The sequence below is a fragment of the Octopus bimaculoides genome, chromosome 11 (genome assembly GCF_001194135.2).
Source record: "Octopus bimaculoides isolate UCB-OBI-ISO-001 chromosome 11, ASM119413v2, whole genome shotgun sequence".
NCBI lineage: Eukaryota > Metazoa > Mollusca > Cephalopoda > Octopoda > Octopodidae > Octopus > Octopus bimaculoides.
Genome location: NC_068991.1, coordinates 41,248,028 through 41,266,637, shown reverse-complemented (window position 1 = coordinate 41,266,637; position 18,610 = coordinate 41,248,028). Strand labels below are relative to the sequence as shown.

Sequence of the window (18,610 nt, the reverse complement as noted above, 5' to 3'; positions counted from 1 at the left end):
TATATATATATATGATTTTAAAAAAACATTTAGATCAGTTCAAATGTTCGGGACATTTGGGAAAGTAAAAACAGCATAGAAAGTACCCACTACACTCTTGGAGTGGTTGGCATTAGGAAGGGCAGCCACTCGTAGAAACCATGCCAAATCAGATTGGAACTTGCTGCAGCTCCCCAGTTTACCAGTTCTCAGTCAAACCATCCAACCCATGCCAGCATGGAAAACAGATGTTAAATGAGGATATATATACACACACACACACACACTCACGCAATTACCTAGCCATATATGCCCTTTTTACACATAACTCAGATACACTTACACATACATACATACACATTATATCTGTTTAAAATGTTAACAAGAAATGTCAGTGAATAAATGTCGCATATTGAAAAGTCATTTCATCTAATTTAAAGACAAAAAAAACATTAATAGGAGGTAAATTGTCAAATAATTAACCCATCTTTTATTCAGACACTGTCTGCAAAACTACAATGTCCAATGTCTACTACTCATAAGGGGGTTCAACTTCACTATCTTACACCAACATGAGTTGCTAATATTTTCTAAACTTGTAACAATTACTATATAACCTATTCAATTCCTAAAACAATTACATTCAGATCTGAACATCGTGAAAGAAAATAAAATTTGACAATTCTGATTTGAAATATTCTTCTGTAGTTTAAAAAAAAAAAGGTTAAAAAGAGAATTCAAATATATGGTAAGTATGGTGATCACAGAGTAAAAAAGCAATATTAGAAATAATTCTAATTTTTGGTTCAAAGCTAGCAATTTTGATGGGAGAGGTAAGTTAATAATATCAACCGAGGTACTCAACTGGTAGTTATTTTATCAACCCCTAGAAAGATGAACAACAAAAATGACCTCAGCAAAATTTGAACTCAAAATATAGGGTGAGAAGAAATACCAGTAAACATGCTCTTTGGCATGTTAATAATTCTGACAGCAAGTAGCCATAATAACAATCCTTTCTACTCAAGGCACAAGGCCTGACATTTGGGAGGAGAGGACTAGTCGATGACATCAACTCCAGTGTTTCACTAGTACTTAATTTATTGACCCCCAAAAGCATTAAAGGCAAAGTTGACTTTGGCAGAATTTGAACTCAGAAAGTGAAGACAGACAAAATACCACTAAGCATTTCACCCAGTGTGCTAGTAATTCTGCCAGCTCACCAAAGACAAATTGCTAACAACTTAGACTGTAAATACAGAATCTGTGGTAAACAAGATGAAAGTATTAATCATCTCTAAAATGAATGCAGCAATTAGCACAGGCATGACTACGCAGGTAAGAGTGCATTGGGATGTTAGTCAAGTGTGGGGTTTCAAAGTAACAGAAATGTAATATGAAAAGGCTGTGGCGATGAGTAATAATTATAAGCTTTTATGTGATTTTCCATAAAGACTGACCATACTATTGAAGCAAGGAGACCAGATATAATTGTAGAGTGGGGGGAAACAATAGTATATGATCACAGACTTTGCAATGGTAGATGTTAATAGAATGGATACCAAAGAAACAGAAAACTGAGAAATACCAGGACCTAAGCAGACAAATAAAGAGATTGTGGAAGACAAAGGTGACAGTTGTTCCTGTAGTAATTAATGCACTTGGTACAACACCCAAACTGCAACCCAAGAGGCTGAAGGACATTAGAATTGAGATACATATTGTTAAACTGCAGAAAAGTACCATCCTGTATTCTGCAAGAATCCTGAAAAGAAGATTCTGAAGATTTGAGGAGACTTGCTGTCACCAAACCTTAAGAAAACATCCCTGCTAACTAAACTAGCATGTCATAGCTTTATGATATTATTATTATCATCATCCAAAAGTAGTGGAGTGACAGAAATGATAGAGAACCATAAAGTGTTCTTTTACACGAGTTCAAATCCCAACAAGGTTTACTTTGCTTTAAATCCCTCTTGGGTCAATACAGAGTCAATTCAATAAACATCTGCTCCTACAAATTTGTGACCTCATATCAAAGCTGGAAACTACCATTATTAATTATATTATTATTATTATTAAGGTGGTGAGCAGGCAGAATCACTAGTATACTGGACGAAAAGCTTAGTAGTATTTCACCTGTTGCTACATTCTGGGTTCAAATTCCACCCAGGTCAACTTTGCCTGTCATCCTTTTGGTGTCAATAAATTAAGTACCAGTGAAACACGAGGGGGGGGGGGGGGGTCAATGTAATCAACTAGTCCCCTCCCACAAAATTTCAGACCTTGTGCCAAAATTAGAAAGAATTATTATTATTATTATCTTTTTACAGTTTTGTGAGACTTATTCACAGCTTCATCCAGTGCACCTCTGTTAATGTAGGTTAATATATCAATCCCAGTCAGGAGAACCTATGATCAAGGCATTCCAGCCATGGCCAGCTCATCATACAGGAGTATATCTAGGATTATATTATCTAATATGTCAGTTCTGTACAGAGTATGCAAAGGCCTAATTCATAATTTTTTCCTTAAAACACTGATAAAAATAATTACCAAAGTATTGCAATCAAAGTGATTAACTGGAACATTTTGAAGAAAGTACATTAACATGGCTACAGTCAATCAAAAGACTAATATCAACAAAAGAATTCAGTCTGTTCTAAGGGCTGGTAGAACTCATGTCAATTCCATTTTTTTCTTTTTTCATACGATATGACTGGATATCAAGTAGTTCAAGACTTTAATTAGAAGGCATCTCTTCTGATCTAGCAAATAAAAGATTTCGTGTAATGTCTTCTATCTGATACAAGGCGGATTTAACTGCTATTTTCACAGGTGGAGTGAACACAGAGAAGCTGTTATATGAGGGAGATTTGGCTATTATTTCTAGCAGACCAAGTAGTCACACAGCAGCTCTTCAGGATTCCTGATATGTATACTAATGTCTTCACAGGAATGGGATGATGCTTAACTTCCTCCCAGATGACATTTTGGTAAAAAAAAAAATCAAGATATCTGGCAGAGTGCTAGAGTTTTCCTTTATTATGATACCTAGAAATTGCTGGGGCAATTCACTTTGATCTTTTGTCAGCTTTGCTAGAAACACAACTCCAATAGCAGGCATAGAGAACTTTTTTCAACAAGCAAGCTGTATGAGACATGGATCATCATCAGACAAACCACACTAACAAAATTCAAGGTAATTTTTTGTTAAGCAGGCATCCAGTCATTCACAAAGTCCCATGGGTTGTAGGTTGCCCATGACTGTTACAGAGTGTTGTAATTATATCATTGTTTTGTAACCAGATTTCATGTCTACTTGTACCAGTTATTTTGATTTTACATAGAAGTGTTTGTATATTGCCAAATCAATATGTGAATATGCATTCCATCTTTGTGAAGCATGGGCAGCCAAAAAGCGAGGTAATTAATCTTTTCTTCATGTAGATTTTAGAATCAGTAGTTGATGCTAACCTCTTTTTTTTTTGTTTTTTAGTGATTTTTGTAGCTAAGCATTGATCTGGTCCATCTATAATTAAACCTTCTGCTTCTGTGTTTAGTCCAGAGCTTTGAGCTTTTGTGAATATTCATAATTGCTCACTTCCTCTCAGTTCAAGCTTGCAGGATATCAACCATGGGAAAGCTGGGCTGTTTTTCGTTTTTTCATTTAGTATATTTCATCACTCCATTTTTATTGTATTATTTGCTTTATTTATCCTTCTTTTGTGTAATTAACTTCTTTTTTTTAAATTTGTACTTTGGGTCCTTATATAAAGAGAAAAATCCGAGTTTTTTTTCCCATATTTCTTTATACTAATCTACTTTTGTTTGCTATTAATTATTTTTCTTGATGCACTGTAGTTACTTTATAATATTCTGTATTCATATCAGATCTCTTCCTCTTTGTACATGTGGTAGTTTCCTAGTTCTACTGCTTACTCACCTTCCAATTTATTGTATTGAAGCTATGGTTTTTAACTTGGAGTGGTTATTTATACCTGTTAAGTACTTGCAGGGATGATTGTTGTAATTCGTTGATCTCAGTGTCTAAATCTTACTCTAAAGTTTTTATTTAATAAATTTACCTCTTCTTGAAATGGTACTGATGCATTTGTTTAATCCCTCATTTTGATATCATAGCTGACTTCATGTTGAATTGTAGTAGGCTCTCTATATTAGCGTTGATTTTTCTAAATGGTTTTAGAATCATCCTTGTAAAGGAGGTGGTTTATAGTCTGTCAATGGAATTTATGACCATTGGGAGTTTGATTCAACAGTCATTTGGATATTAGTTGGGACACAGCTTCCCTTCCTTTAAGGATAAAGCTGGCTTTTATTACCTTTGTCTTACAGTACTATTGATGCTTTCCATTTTCACATGGTGTGATGGATATATCATCACAGTATTAGGCTACTGTTTGTATACAATACCATATTCATAAGCTTAATAAACATGTCTTACTGTAAAATGAAGCCTAGCTGTGTTGACACTAATTATTCATACACAGATTTCAATCCTGTATAAATTATGTAAATGAAAATGTACTACTCACAGTTTTAACATTTTTATAAGTTGTTCTATGCTACTTTCATCTGGCAGCAATCAGTGATAAGTCTTAAGGAAGATGAAACAAGTCAGTTTGATCCTCATTCAAAGCTGTCAATATTAGGTTTCTGGTTTAACTACATGGCTTTATCTCACAGAAAAGCTAAGTATATATTTATTAAGCTTATGGATATGATACTGCATGCATATTTATTTATAATCCCACACTGTATTGGCAGTCTAGTTATTTACTATATATACATATATAAAGTGTCTCCAATATTTAGGTGTGTGATAAGTTCTCTGTAAGTTTTGGTTTCTTCATTTTTCTCACATTCATATATCTATCTCTGACAGTACTTTTGTTCTTCTGGTAAAATCAGTCTCTAAGGTCTGAGAGTTCATGATGTTTTTGCTTTGGAGAATTGATCTTATTTTCTGTTCAAGCAACCAGTCAGGTGCTGATTCATTACAAGGTGTACAGCAGAAATTGTAGAGTAGTAGAAGTGCCTTGTTTACATCCTTTAAAACTCCATCATGACTGACTTCACTTTTCATTCCCCTGAACTCAATAAAATATATATTCTTTTAATTGATCTTATACCATAGTTAGAACTTTTCCTTTCATCTTTTTTGTGGGGTCAATAAAATAAAGTACCAGACAAGTATCAAAACTGATGGTATCAACTAAACCCTTCCCCTCAAAATTACTGGACTTGTGCCAAAATTTGAAACCACTATATTTACAACTTAACAGAATTGTTAGAGATCAGGAAAATTTACTTTGCAGTATTACTTCTGACTCATGACATTCTGAATTTAAATTCAGCCGAGGTGGTTTACCTTTCATCTTTTTGGGGTCAATAGAAAAGTACCAGTTGAGCAGGGGGATCAATGAAATCAACTATACCCTCCCTTAAAATTGCTAGCCATGTACCAACATCTGAAACAATTATTATAATTATATAGTTATTAACATCATATAAAAAAAAAACTATTTGAACAGAAAATCTCCATGTATGCAGAAAGTTCCTGGGCCAGATCTAAAAATTACACCAGTACCCTATAAATAATGTATTTCATATATTATTTATATTCAGGCACTCTTGCCTTCAAAATGGTCTCTCAAGAAACACACACACAGCAATCCTAATACATCATTCATGCCTCAAAAGCACCTCAAAGTCAATACCTCCTGAATTCTGTTTTAATTTCATCTACCATCTCAAAGCCACACTCCTTAAGCTTCAATTTCATTTTTGGAAACACAATGAAGTCATTGTAGGGGTAATTTAGACAAGTTCCAAGAGTGTAGAATGGTCACCAGTTTGTTCTTTGTCAAAAACTGTGCCATGTTATTCAGGATTTCTGTAAGAATCTTCCAATACAGAATTGTTAGGCACCAGTCCTCATGAGTTCATGTATTTTTCCCCACATTTTCTGGCATCTTTCTAATGATTGGTGGCCCTGAACACTGATCATCTTCAGGTGACATACAACTAGCTTTTGATATACACCTGCTACTCAAAAACTATGATCAACCTAAAGAATATTCACCAAAAGCCTGATGAACATGAAGTATTTCAAGGGTCTCAGTAGCAGATTTGCCAAGTTTAAAGCAAAATTGTATCCAATTATGTTACTCAAGTTTATTAGCCATCATAAAAATTGCAGAGCTATTCCAAAGCAATATTAAACTTTGCATAATAATTGAAGATGAGCAAGAAGCCTATTTGTAAAACTGATTTAGTAGGCTGAATCCCAATGATCTTCAGCTGCACATGCTCATCTGTTGAACACTAAAAGCACGTGTGTGTGGGGGGGAATACACGTGTGCATGCATGTGTGTGTGTGTGTGGGGGGGTCTATACAAGGGAGTGCTGAAAAGTTCCTGGCTTTAGGTAAAAGAAAATACAGGAGGATCAGTTAACTATGATTTTATCCAATATATTTCCTTCTCAAATTCACACACTTATTGCAGTAATCATTCAGTTTTTCTAAGTCATGTAAAAGAATTTGGAAGGTTTGGCTTCGAACTAGGCCTTTCACGATATCCTTAAAGTCAAGAACTTTTCAGCACTCCTTCATATATATATATATATATATATATATATATATATATATATATATATATATATATATATGTATGTATGCATGTATTTGCATGTATGTATCACTGCCTTCACACTGTGCAATAGACATAAATGATTGCCTCCATCATACAAGTGGTGTTAATTATTTCCAATCTTCCATAAAAATATGTCTGGCTGTGGGGAAATATTACCTTGCTTGGAAATAAGTAACAGTTGGCAACAGGTAGGATATCTAGCCATAAAAAAAAATCTACCTCAATGAACTCTGTCTACTCCAAACAAACATGGAAAAGAGGACATTAAAACAATGATGATGAAGATGATAAACATATCATCATTGTGATTTCATGTCTGATTAAATTTTTTCCCTACGCTGACATATGTTTGTTGGATCATAAAATGTCTCATAATTTGTTGGTATCCTTCATCAGTTGGCATATATATGTGATGGTGATGATGGAATACAAGATAGTGGACGTTACTTCTCAATTTACAAAGACCTCTTTTCCCCTCTGACCTCTGCATTTGTTGCCAACCTTGCAAAAAAAAATTTTGAACTTTTTGACTCTAGTTAAGCCAATGTCATATCAACTCAGTCACCAATTTCCCAAAGTAGTAGTAGCAGCAGTAATAGTAAAAATAACAATTATTTCTCTTATTTGCCACAAGGACAGCAGATTGGGATGATGATGATAAAAATGTAGAAAAGAATGAGGGTTAAATGATGATGAGGTACAAACAATGGCAACAACAATATTGATGACAATGAAAATAGGACAGCAGCAACAATAATGATGATAACAACAATGAAAGCATCAAAAACAAGGACGAAAAATGGCTACATTACCAACAACAAGAACAACAAAAAGATCGCCAGGACAACACTAATAATGACAACAGACCCTGGTTAAAGAAACATCAGTAGTAAATTTATGAAGGACATAAAACCTTTCAAAGTAAATTGTTGTAGCAATCCAACTTCACATATTTCCTGTATGTGTTTTTTGACCCATGAATTCAAAAGACTTTCAGTGTATTATTGGTCAAGTCCAACCTTATCCGAGTCTTAGATAATCTATGTAGTGACGAAACAATATTACTTTTGCTGTTTTTTGAAAATGTTGAGATGATAGGATTAGGATATTGTGGCCAAGTCACATAGACTTGCATGTGGTTCTGTTCACCTGCATTTTGTAGTAACTGTTTATACTCAGGTTAGCTCTAATCAAGCAGAGTTATGACCAAAGGTGTTCCAAATGTGGCTATCCTATCTGTTTCAGGTATTTCAACCACAATAGATTGCTGCCACCAACTTTAGTGTTTGTCATGGACCTTTGAACATAAATATTTTACCTTCTTTATTTTCTATGCGTTTTTTTCTTAATTCTCATAGAATTTATTGTAAATTTACATTTCTTTGCTTTGTATTGAAATATTAACTTGATTATTACTGTAAGCTACACTATTCTAAACAATGTTTCATTAGCTTTTAGAATTAATTCAACTCCTCCTGTAGTTATATCTTGGATAAGGGCTCAAGATAACCTAGTCTAAATACACTTCAAGAAAACTGAAGCACTACTTGTATCATGTAAACACCACCATACCATACCTCTCTAACCATAAGCAGCATTCAACTACAGCCCTCATAAGTGTTTCAAATGCTGGGCCCAATATCACCAAGGATCTCTCCTGAAAAAGGTACATCTTTAGCATAACTTGGATCTAGCCCTTTTCTTTAGAGCAGGAAGATATTTCAGTCTCCAACAACTTTCTTTCTACAAGACTCAAGTGAATCCCACAATGGAGTACTGTGCCTATATCTAGGATGGTATAGCTGCTACACACACTATTTTGAATTGCATCCAGAGAAGAGTCACTTGGTTGACTAGCATCCCATCACTAATAGACACCCTCTAGTCTCTGGTCCACAAACATACTGACCCCTTTCTCTTTTTTCTATTGCTACTACAATGGTCTCTTCTCTATGAACTAAATGATATCTGCATCACTCAGGTACCTCCAAGCCATTCATCTCTCCAACTCTCATCACTTTTATTGCATCTAACCCCTCTTTTCTTACATTAACCACTACTTTAAATCATTCCCCCAGAGCATTAACTCCCTGGAATCTTCTCCCTGCTCACATCTTTCCTGCAGGCACTGACCTACAACCGCTTAAAAGGAACCTAATGGCAGAGACCTTTCCTCCAGACTTAACATGTAGAAGTTCTTGAGAAATGCTTGAGTGATTGTATGATCCAATATGAGTTCTACAATTCACTAATAGCATTAAAACACCACTACAGAAAGGTTATTGTTGGTATAAACAGTGGTGAGCTGTACTAAATACAATTTCTAACTCAGTATGCAACTTCTTTGCATTTAATTCATATCAGGGAATACAGCTTAGTATTTCATCTATAAGGAAGAAAGCATTGATAAAATAAATACCAGTTATACTATGTGGTAAATTCAGTCACTTATATGCCTGAAAAATATTGGTATTGTGCGTGAGTCAGAAATCATTATTCTAGCTCTGAGTGGCTTAATTATTAAAGTACAAATACTGTGTGGTTTAAAAATAAACATACTGTTTCTCAGATTCACTCACCTCTTATATGCATAAAAGTTTGTATATTTATTTATTCATAATCCACACTGTATTGGTATTCTATTGGTTTGAAACAAGTTTAGCTATCACTTGCAAGTATGACCTGGTAGCATGTGCCAAACTGTTAATTATTTTCGATGCTTGTGTGGTCATGAGGAGATATTGACATTCACTGAAACATCTCAATTTTGACCCAGCAGAATATCAAGGATCTGAGAGCTAGAGGAAGAGAGAAAGAGAGAGAGAGAGAGAGAGAGAGAGAGAGAGAGAGAGAGAGAGAGAGAGAGAGAGAGAGAGAGAGAGAGAGAGATTCCCCAGCAGATACTCATTTTCAGAAGAGCATACCTGGAGCAACAAAAAATAAAGTACCTTTCTCAAGGACACAACATACTAGCCAGTCCAAGAAACAAACCCAAGACTTCACAGTCATGAGCCCAATACGCTAACCATTAGGTTATGTGCCTTCACACAAGTTTTGCTCACATTTTCTGCAGTTTAATTGGGAGAAGTGAGCATATCTAGATGAAATGCTAAATAATAATAAACTCAGTTGGCTCAATAACCATCATAATTTGTCCAAATGGCTCAATGAGACTATGGGACTAAATACATGAGGACAGAAGTTGATATATTTGTTTATTCATGATTGATTTAATATTTGCCCTTATAAGGGTCAATAAAATAAGTACCTGTTGCGTATTGGAACTAATTCATTCAACTATACTTCTCCCTACAAATTTCTAACCTTATGTCACCATCATCATTATCATTTAACATCCGCTTTCCATGATGGCATGGGTTGAACAGTTTGACAGGAGCTGGCTAGGCAGAAGACTGCACCCAGTTTTAGTGTCTGTTTTGGCATGGTTTTTATGGCTGAATGCCCTTCTTAATGCCAAATGTCCCACAGAGTAAGATATTATCAGCCACAGGAAAATACAGTAGGGCACCAGCCTAAACACTGCATACTATCCAGTATGTTGTAACATGCTTCTGTATTAGACTCACCTTAGCAATTCAATCCTTCTGGAGCTGCTAAAAATAACTGCTCATAAAATAATGAAGATAACTAGCTTACCTATTCTAATATTATAAGTGTTGTTGAACTTCACAAATCATTTCAGTTACCTTTGGTGTCATATGTGCTCTTATAGAAGAAATTTTTTAATAGATTGAGCCTTCAGTGTTCTCCTGCAGCAGGTTAACTTTCCATAGGAAACAAGAACCTTACTAACAGTCAAATTTACAAACCCACAACTCGATGAACCAAGGAAGCATTTGTAATTTGAAACTGTATGACATAAGCACTGAACCAATCAAACTAATCTAAATTTGTAGACCTATCCAAACAGTATTAGTATTGAAAATAAACATAAAATGAAAGAAAAGTTATCTTCACAGAAAAAAAATAACATATAAAAGTTAGATGTATGCATGTATACATGATCTTTGTGTGTGCATGCATGTGTCTGCATGTGTGCATGCATGCATGTATGTGCATGTGTGGACATCCATGTGTACATATTCATTAGTGAGCATGTGCATTTGCAGGTGCAGTCATCAAGTGTACATAAAAATATACATATGTGCATGAATATATATTTGTGTACATATAAGCATGCATTCATGAATACACGACTTCATGAATATATGCCTGCTTATGCATACACTGAATCAGTAACTGGGTTGTTGGGAAAAAATAAGTGAATGTGTTCAACACTGTTACAGTGTGACTAACTCAAAGACAGATTATATTATTATTTACTTGATGAATGATTATACTCAAAGATGAAAACATGTCAAAACCTCTGTGTCCTCCAAAAATTGAAACTTAATAATAATACCTAAAAACTAATTCAGATATTCTTTAATTTCAATGCTAGAATGAGGACAACTGAAATATTTAACATTAACCATGTCTCCTGCATTTCTTACTCCATTCTACTCAATCCTAATTTGAGAAATTTAGCAGTTACTGCCCCTGAACACTAGTCAACACCAACCTATGCATATCTTGGTGATTTTTAAAGCTTGTGATATTTATACCAGCATGCACCTTGCATTCTATTACATACCAACAAAGCCTACAAGCAGGTCACCACAAACTTTTCAAAATTATATTGCAATCCTTCAATACAGACATTACTGAAAATTCTAGGGATATAAATAGATTGGGGTGTAAATTGATTATCTCAACTGTGGTTATTATCAACACTGTTGTAACACTGCTGGAAACAGATTGGAAACAAAAACAAAAAAGAAACAATTTAGATTTTTTAAAAAACAGCTCATCTCAACAACAATTATTATCAAGTTTTCACTACAAACACCATTAAGCTGCAAAAAAGTTAATTCCAACTATAATTATTATCAAACTTTTACTGCAAACATGACCAGATTCCCAACAACAAAAATAGTAATACAAAATTTTTTAATTTTTTTTTAAATGGACCACAAGCTGATCTATTCGACTACAATTATCATGAAATTTCTGGGCAGTAAATTGAATGCATCATATCTGCACAACCAAATACTTGCTTGACAATAAACAGCATGTTTCTATATCAGAGTAAGTTGTTCACTATAGCAGAGTGAGTTGTTTGCACAAGCTGACTAGGTTACTTCAGAAACAAGAATTTATATAGGGCATAATAAATGCTATATTTATATATAATATCACTTAAGACAAAAATAATCCGTTATATTACTGATACTTAAAAAACCTTTGCTGTAGTTTCTATCTGACCAATAAAGAACAACATAGAGACTCAAGTTGATTCCATAACATGTAAATTCTATCAAACCAAATTATTCTAAATAAAGTTGGATATTAACATATCTGTAATATTCCAGTAATAGAAAATAGTGTATATTTTTCTTTGCCAACAACTGTACCAACTAAGTTATCTAAACATACAGATCTAAAGCACATATGAACATATGCATGTTAAAAAAGAGAAAGAGAGGGAAAAATTTATAAAAGTAGAAGTGGAATGTATACGATGCTTTTCAGAATTCAAAACATTCCTACCACCTCACTCTTTAGTTATCAAGGTAAGATAATGTTTAAAGCATTTTTATCAATAGTTAATCTGCACAGATAAGGCAGTAACAACAGCATTTTCTAAGGTCTTGCCTTCTAGACTGGGGTATAAGAATAATTGTAAGACTACTAACCTACAATTGTTCATTTTGAATAAATGAAGGTTAGCAGGTGTAAGTAAGACATGCGAGAAGAAACTAGATCAAGATAAATACAATAATAGAAGTCAGAATAGTCAGAAGAATTCTGCAGATAAATTAGTAAAAAATAGAAAACTTAAAACCAACAGCTTCTGTCCTATCACTTGTATTATTTATCTTCCATCATAGCTATCTTTCATCAAATGTTCACAGGAAACATTAAATGTTTATCCCTTTCAACACACTTTTGCTAACACTTGTAATGGACAGCTATAAGCAAGAATTCTTTACAAATAATGCTTTAACCCTTTGAAGATAATAACAATTAAAGCTTCTACCATTTTTATATTCAGAAATTTTAGAGCAGTTCTGAAAGGAACACACTATAACAAGTTGAAAATGCACAGTTGAGCAGAAAATAAGATAAACATATCTGAATCTTCTGTCGTTACTTTAATCTTCTGCTGAAAAAGTTTTAAATGATAAATACTCAATACCAACACTTTAAAGAGTTAAAAGGTATAAAAATGATGTGAGTGAGGGATCAAAATTTGAAGTGGCAAGTTTACTCTAAAACTGCAGATTTAATGGCAACTATATTAAAGAACTGAATTATCAATGTAAAACTTAACAAAGACAATTAGCTAGCATTATCTTTTCCTTTATCTTTTACTTGCTTCATTCATTGGACAGCAGCCAAATGAATGAACCCCAGTAATTTTTTTCTTTTTTAAAGCTTGGTACTTATTCTATCAGCCTGCTTGACAACCAGTGTTGGGGGACAAACAAACAAACACAGAGTTATATACATATAATGGGCTTCTTTCAGTTTCTGTCTACTAAATCCACTCACAAGGCTTTGGTAAGCCAGGTTTATTGTAGAAGACATTTGCCCAAGGTGCTACACAGTGAGAGAGACTAAATCTGAGACAATGTGGTTGGGAAGCAAATTTCTTACTGCACAACCATGTCTGCACCTAAGTTCAACTGCATGATATTTATAGAATTAAATCTACACTACATCATCTTAGCATCATTATTGCAATAATGCCCTTTCATTCTTCCTGGGTAGCATAAGTTAGAGAAGTCTTCAGAATAAACAGTATTCCTTCAGCTAAACCACAATGCACACAATGGTACATTTGAAACAACTAAACTTTTTCTATTAAAAATATTTTTCAAGGAGCCTAAAACAACAATATAAAGAACATTAAATACATGAATTTTTGCAACAATAACAAAATAGATGACAAAGTCAATTGATCTCTGTTCCTGTACAAATGCAATGATATTATATTACAATCAGATCTTAAATTTACCACCTCTCTTTAAAAAAAAGTTTCATGTACAGAAAAAGCGAAATTGTAGAATAACAGTGAAACTAACTCGTGGCAATTCTAAACAACAAAAGGATTGTTTTATTATTAATGAGAATGAAACAATCCCTCTATGTTTTGACTTCAAATCCTGCCAAGTTTAGTTTGGACATTTGCCTCATTGAGGTCAATAAGATAAATGCCAGGCATGTACTGTGATCAATTAAATTGAATTTATCCATCTTTGAAAGAAAATATGACCTTGTACTAACATGAAAAATTATCATTATTATCATTATTATTATTGCAATCCTGAAGAGTTCAAAAGCACAAATCAGCTATAGTCAACTATAGCAGAATTTAAACATGACAACATGATGCACCAGATAAAGTACCTACATTGATTCTGTTTGGCTTCCCAACTAATTCATCAGAATTTTTATAATAGATTATTATATAGATCATTAGAGATTACATACACACACACACACACACCACAATATTACATTTAAATATATTCTTTATTTCAGTGAATAAACAATCCAAGAGTAGTGAAAGAGAGAATATAATTTAAAATCAAAAAGAAAAAAAGCAATTAGCTGGTGTGAAAAAAATTGAAACTTTAAAACATTAGTAAACAGGAATTGAAGAGAATATTTCTCCTTTTCCAATCATAACTATTATCATTTAAAATCCAAAGAGTGACAAGATAACAGTGAAGAGATAGAGTGATCCAAGCTTAAGACAACATAAGTACAACATCCAAGTGCAGGAATATTTCTATTAGGGTTCAGATATCCCCTAAAAGTCATGATATCAGTTACCTTTTATCTTTCCGCTGATGAGCTCGAGTCCTAGATGCCGAATTATTGGTTGCACTGATTATCATCAAATAAAAGAAGAAGAAAAAGAAAATATAGAAGGAAATAGTTGTTTCAACTGATATGTATCTTTCTGGGATGGTAAATGATTATTAACAGAACTGGTGAACATATCCATGACCTTATTGCTTAAAGGAATTTAATAATAGTTATAAGTAAACCTTTCTTTGTCACCTTTAATTATGAAAATTATAAGCAATGATTAAAGACTGGTTGAAAAACAAAAATATAAAGCAGGAAAAGGTACATAAGGAATGACATTCAATCTGATCCAATATATTTTAGAATGGAAGGCGGTGAGCTGGCAGAAACATTAGCACACCAGGCAAAATGCTTAGCGGTATTTCATCTGTTTTTACATTCTGAGTTCAAATTCCGCTGAGGTCAACTTTTATCTTTCATCCTATTGGGGTCAATAAATTAAGTACCAGTTGCGTACTGGGTCGATCTAATTGACTGGCCCCCTCCCCCAAAATGTTGGGCCTTGTACCTAGAGTAGAAAAGAATATATTTTAGAATGGCTGGCAACAAATAACTTAAAGTTCTGAACATAGAGTGTTGAGATGAGACTAACTACTTCAGTAGCATCAAGTAAGGAGGCAATAATAGTTGATGATGATTCTAATAAGAAAGAGTTCATAAGACAACTTAGTTCCATAGATTGCAACATAAAAAATAATCATAAAATTATAATGAACTCATAAGGAACGTGAAAAATATCTGATCGTTATTATTGTAAATGATTCATGGGGTAAATAGAACACTGAGGATGATTGGCAATTCTTCTTTCAATATTTGAAAAAATATTATAACTGAAGAACAGAAAGATATAGTAATACTGTTGTGTCTGGTACAGCCAAGCTATTGAAAGCTTTTAAATTGTTATTATTCAGACGACCAATAACAGTTTGAATTCTCTCAATATTCTGTCCATACCAGACAAAATATTGTTAACACATCTCACCTTAATTTATAGCATTTATTTCAATTATAAAAAGAGTAGGGGCTTAGGTTGTAACCATGGCAGCAAATTGTCAGAATCAACAGAGCATTGGATAAAACAGTATATGGCATTTGTATATTTGTTCCAGCTTTTTACATTCTGCCAAGGTCAGCTTTACTTTTCATCCTTCTGCTAGGTGTTGATAAAATAAAGTACTGGGTTGTATTTCTTTCCTCAAAATGTCATATTTTGGATGCTCTACCAGATCAAAGAAAAGAGACTTGAGACGGTATATGTATCTACTTGTACTTAAAAAGCATTAGGGAAAGGTATGGTGGATGCTGATACCAAATAAAACTCAAGTGTGAGTGAAGGCTTTGATCTTTACTCACACTTGAGTTATGACCAGCTTTCATGTGGCATTACAAAGTAACAGAATTAATATAGTAAGAATAATACTACTAATAATGATATTAATCATTCTAAGATTACTGACTTTGCAATCCCAGATGATAGTAAAATGGATATCAAGGAAGCTAAGAAAATTAAGAAATATGAGGACCTAGTCGAAGAGATTGTGGAACACAAGGGTGAAAATTGTTCTTGTGGTTATTGGTAAATTTGGTACAATACTCAAAACTACAATTGAGGGACTAAAGGATATTGGAATTGAGACCCGTAAAATAGACTTGTAGAGAGGTGCCACCCTGTAATCTGCAAAAATCCTAAGAAAGACCCTTAAGATTAAAGAGACCTGTTATCACCAAAACTCCAAATACCTACTAATTATCAAGTAATAGCTTTTGAATGATAATAGGGATGATGATAATAATAGTAATACTAATAATAAAACTTCATTGTTTAAGTTGCTTCTGGTATGTGAAGCAATTAAAACTGCAATTCTATAAGGTTACAGAATTGTCACCGTTCATATTGAAGCTAGTGAAAATTAGAGCATATTATATTTGAATAAATGCACTATACCTTGGCAAAATATGAATTAGATTGGTTAAGATAAATTCTAGGGAAACACTGAATATTAAATTAGTAGTTAATATTATTTGATTTGTGCAATGAAGGTATAATGGTCAGAGATGGTTAGCATATTTCATAGATCATTGACCACAGTTTTTTCAAATGCAAGCATGTTGGTTCTTAGGTAAGCATTTATCTATAAGCTCTACATAACTGGAAGTTAAGTCCAAAATCAATCTGCAAAGGTGTAGGACCTGCTAAATTGTAAATGCCTAAAGAATATATATATTATCTTGGTAAGCCACTTAAATACAAATGAATGTTAAGTCATAAGATTAGATTTGCATTATTAAAACAGTTAAACTCTTCATTGATTGGAATTCAAAGCTGACTATCTATCTCTCTAGAGGCTTAATGCAGAATTGCACATTTGCATACAGGCAAATGTAATAATTGATAACTGTAAATGATTTGCTATGTGAAACATGCTATGATAGTTATTATTGCAAAGTAAACCATTGAAACCATTTTAAAATTTTAAAAAATAATAAAATCTAGTCACTGAGATTAACAAAAATATAGGGAGAAAACAACACGAGCTAAAAGTGAAAGAAGCACCCAAACTTTTTCAGGTAATCAATAAATTGAAACATTATCAAAATGATGAATTGCAAATACCTGTTTTATTTTTATTCATATCAATTTTTTTATCTATATTTATCAATTTTTTAATTTATTAATTTTTTATTTATAATTATCATTTTTTTTTATATTTATTTTTTTATCTATATTTATTATTTTTTAATTTTTATATATATTTATTAATTCTTTAGCATTTTTTTAACAATTCTATTTGTTAAGATTAAAGAAAGATGTCTATACACCACATCAATATATCAATACTTCTGACCTTACCAAGGCAGCAAACTGGCAGAACCATTAACACACCAGACAGAATGCTTAACATTTTGTCCATCTTTACATTTCAAATTCAAATTCTGCTGAGGTCAACTCTATGTTTCATCCTTTCAGGGTCGATAAAATAAGCACCAGTTGAACACTGGGATCGATGTGATTGACCTACCAAATTTGTTGGCAGCCAAACTTTGAAACCAATATTGCTAACCTTACCCTTCGTTAATTAGCAGGACCTTAAAAATAAAAATGTCCAAATAAGTTTATCTTGGGTTTAAAAAAGGAATTTAGGAATACAACTCTAATCACCCTGATTCATAATATTCTAAGAATATATGAAGAATTCAGTTGGCTTTGTAACTGCTAAATACCAAGATATTCATAAAATCAAATCCAAACTCACAATTCAATCTGCTTTATCCAAAATAAAGAAAAAGATATTCACAAAGAGTAATAAGCCTTAAGCATTCAGATTACTGTCAAATGTAATGCTTATAGATCCACATGCATTATCGTGTAGCTTCAAGACTTTGATGTAACTGTTTATTTTTACAACAACATTGCAGGATAGGTGTGAGGAGCTGGATCTGGTCAATTTGAACATAAAACCGGTAGAACATTATGACCATACATGGTCAGTTTAAATACTAAAGGATTAAAACAAGTATTTAATCTAAATGCCACCATCCCACAAAAATTTCTTGTAACAAGACATTCAGAACAGATTTGTAATACTCATTTGAATTGGTCCCCGAATATGACTGGATTGTTTTATTCATCCTTGAAGAATAAAATAATTATACTGACCCCAGCAAGAGTTGAAAGCTAGTAGAACTCAGCTTGACTAACAAGAATAAGTAGTGTATAATACGGTAAGTACCTCACAAATTGCTCTGGACCAGTGACGCAGTATATTAGCCATTCAACTGTTGACCTTAACCAATATTTATAGTACTAACAAGTGTCCATCATACTAACTAGAAGCTAAAGTACTAATGTGTCATACTAACCAGTATCTATAAGTATTATCTTGTATCTATAAAACTAACCAATATCTATAGACCTAACTAGAATCTATAATACTAATGGGTATCTAATCATACTACTCAGCATCTATAGTACTAACCATTATATATATATATATATATATATATATATATAT

The 18,610-nt window shown here is 33.1% G+C and overlaps 1 protein-coding gene across 2 annotated transcripts in view; it reads right to left on the bottom strand.

The window, feature by feature from the left end:
* The window catches only part of LOC106870576 (regulator of microtubule dynamics protein 1), a 74,181-nt gene that overhangs the window by 32,475 nt on the left and 23,096 nt on the right, over nt 1-18,610 (bottom strand). The window contains exon 2 of one of the 2 annotated variants that reach the window (XM_014916705.2): nt 14,559-14,612. The exons of the other annotated variant lie outside the window; for it this stretch is intronic. Within the exon in view, the coding sequence (XP_014772191.1) occupies nt 14,559-14,612 (54 nt within the window). The remainder of the gene's footprint in view (nt 1-14,558; nt 14,613-18,610) is intronic. 2 annotated transcript variants of the gene reach the window in all.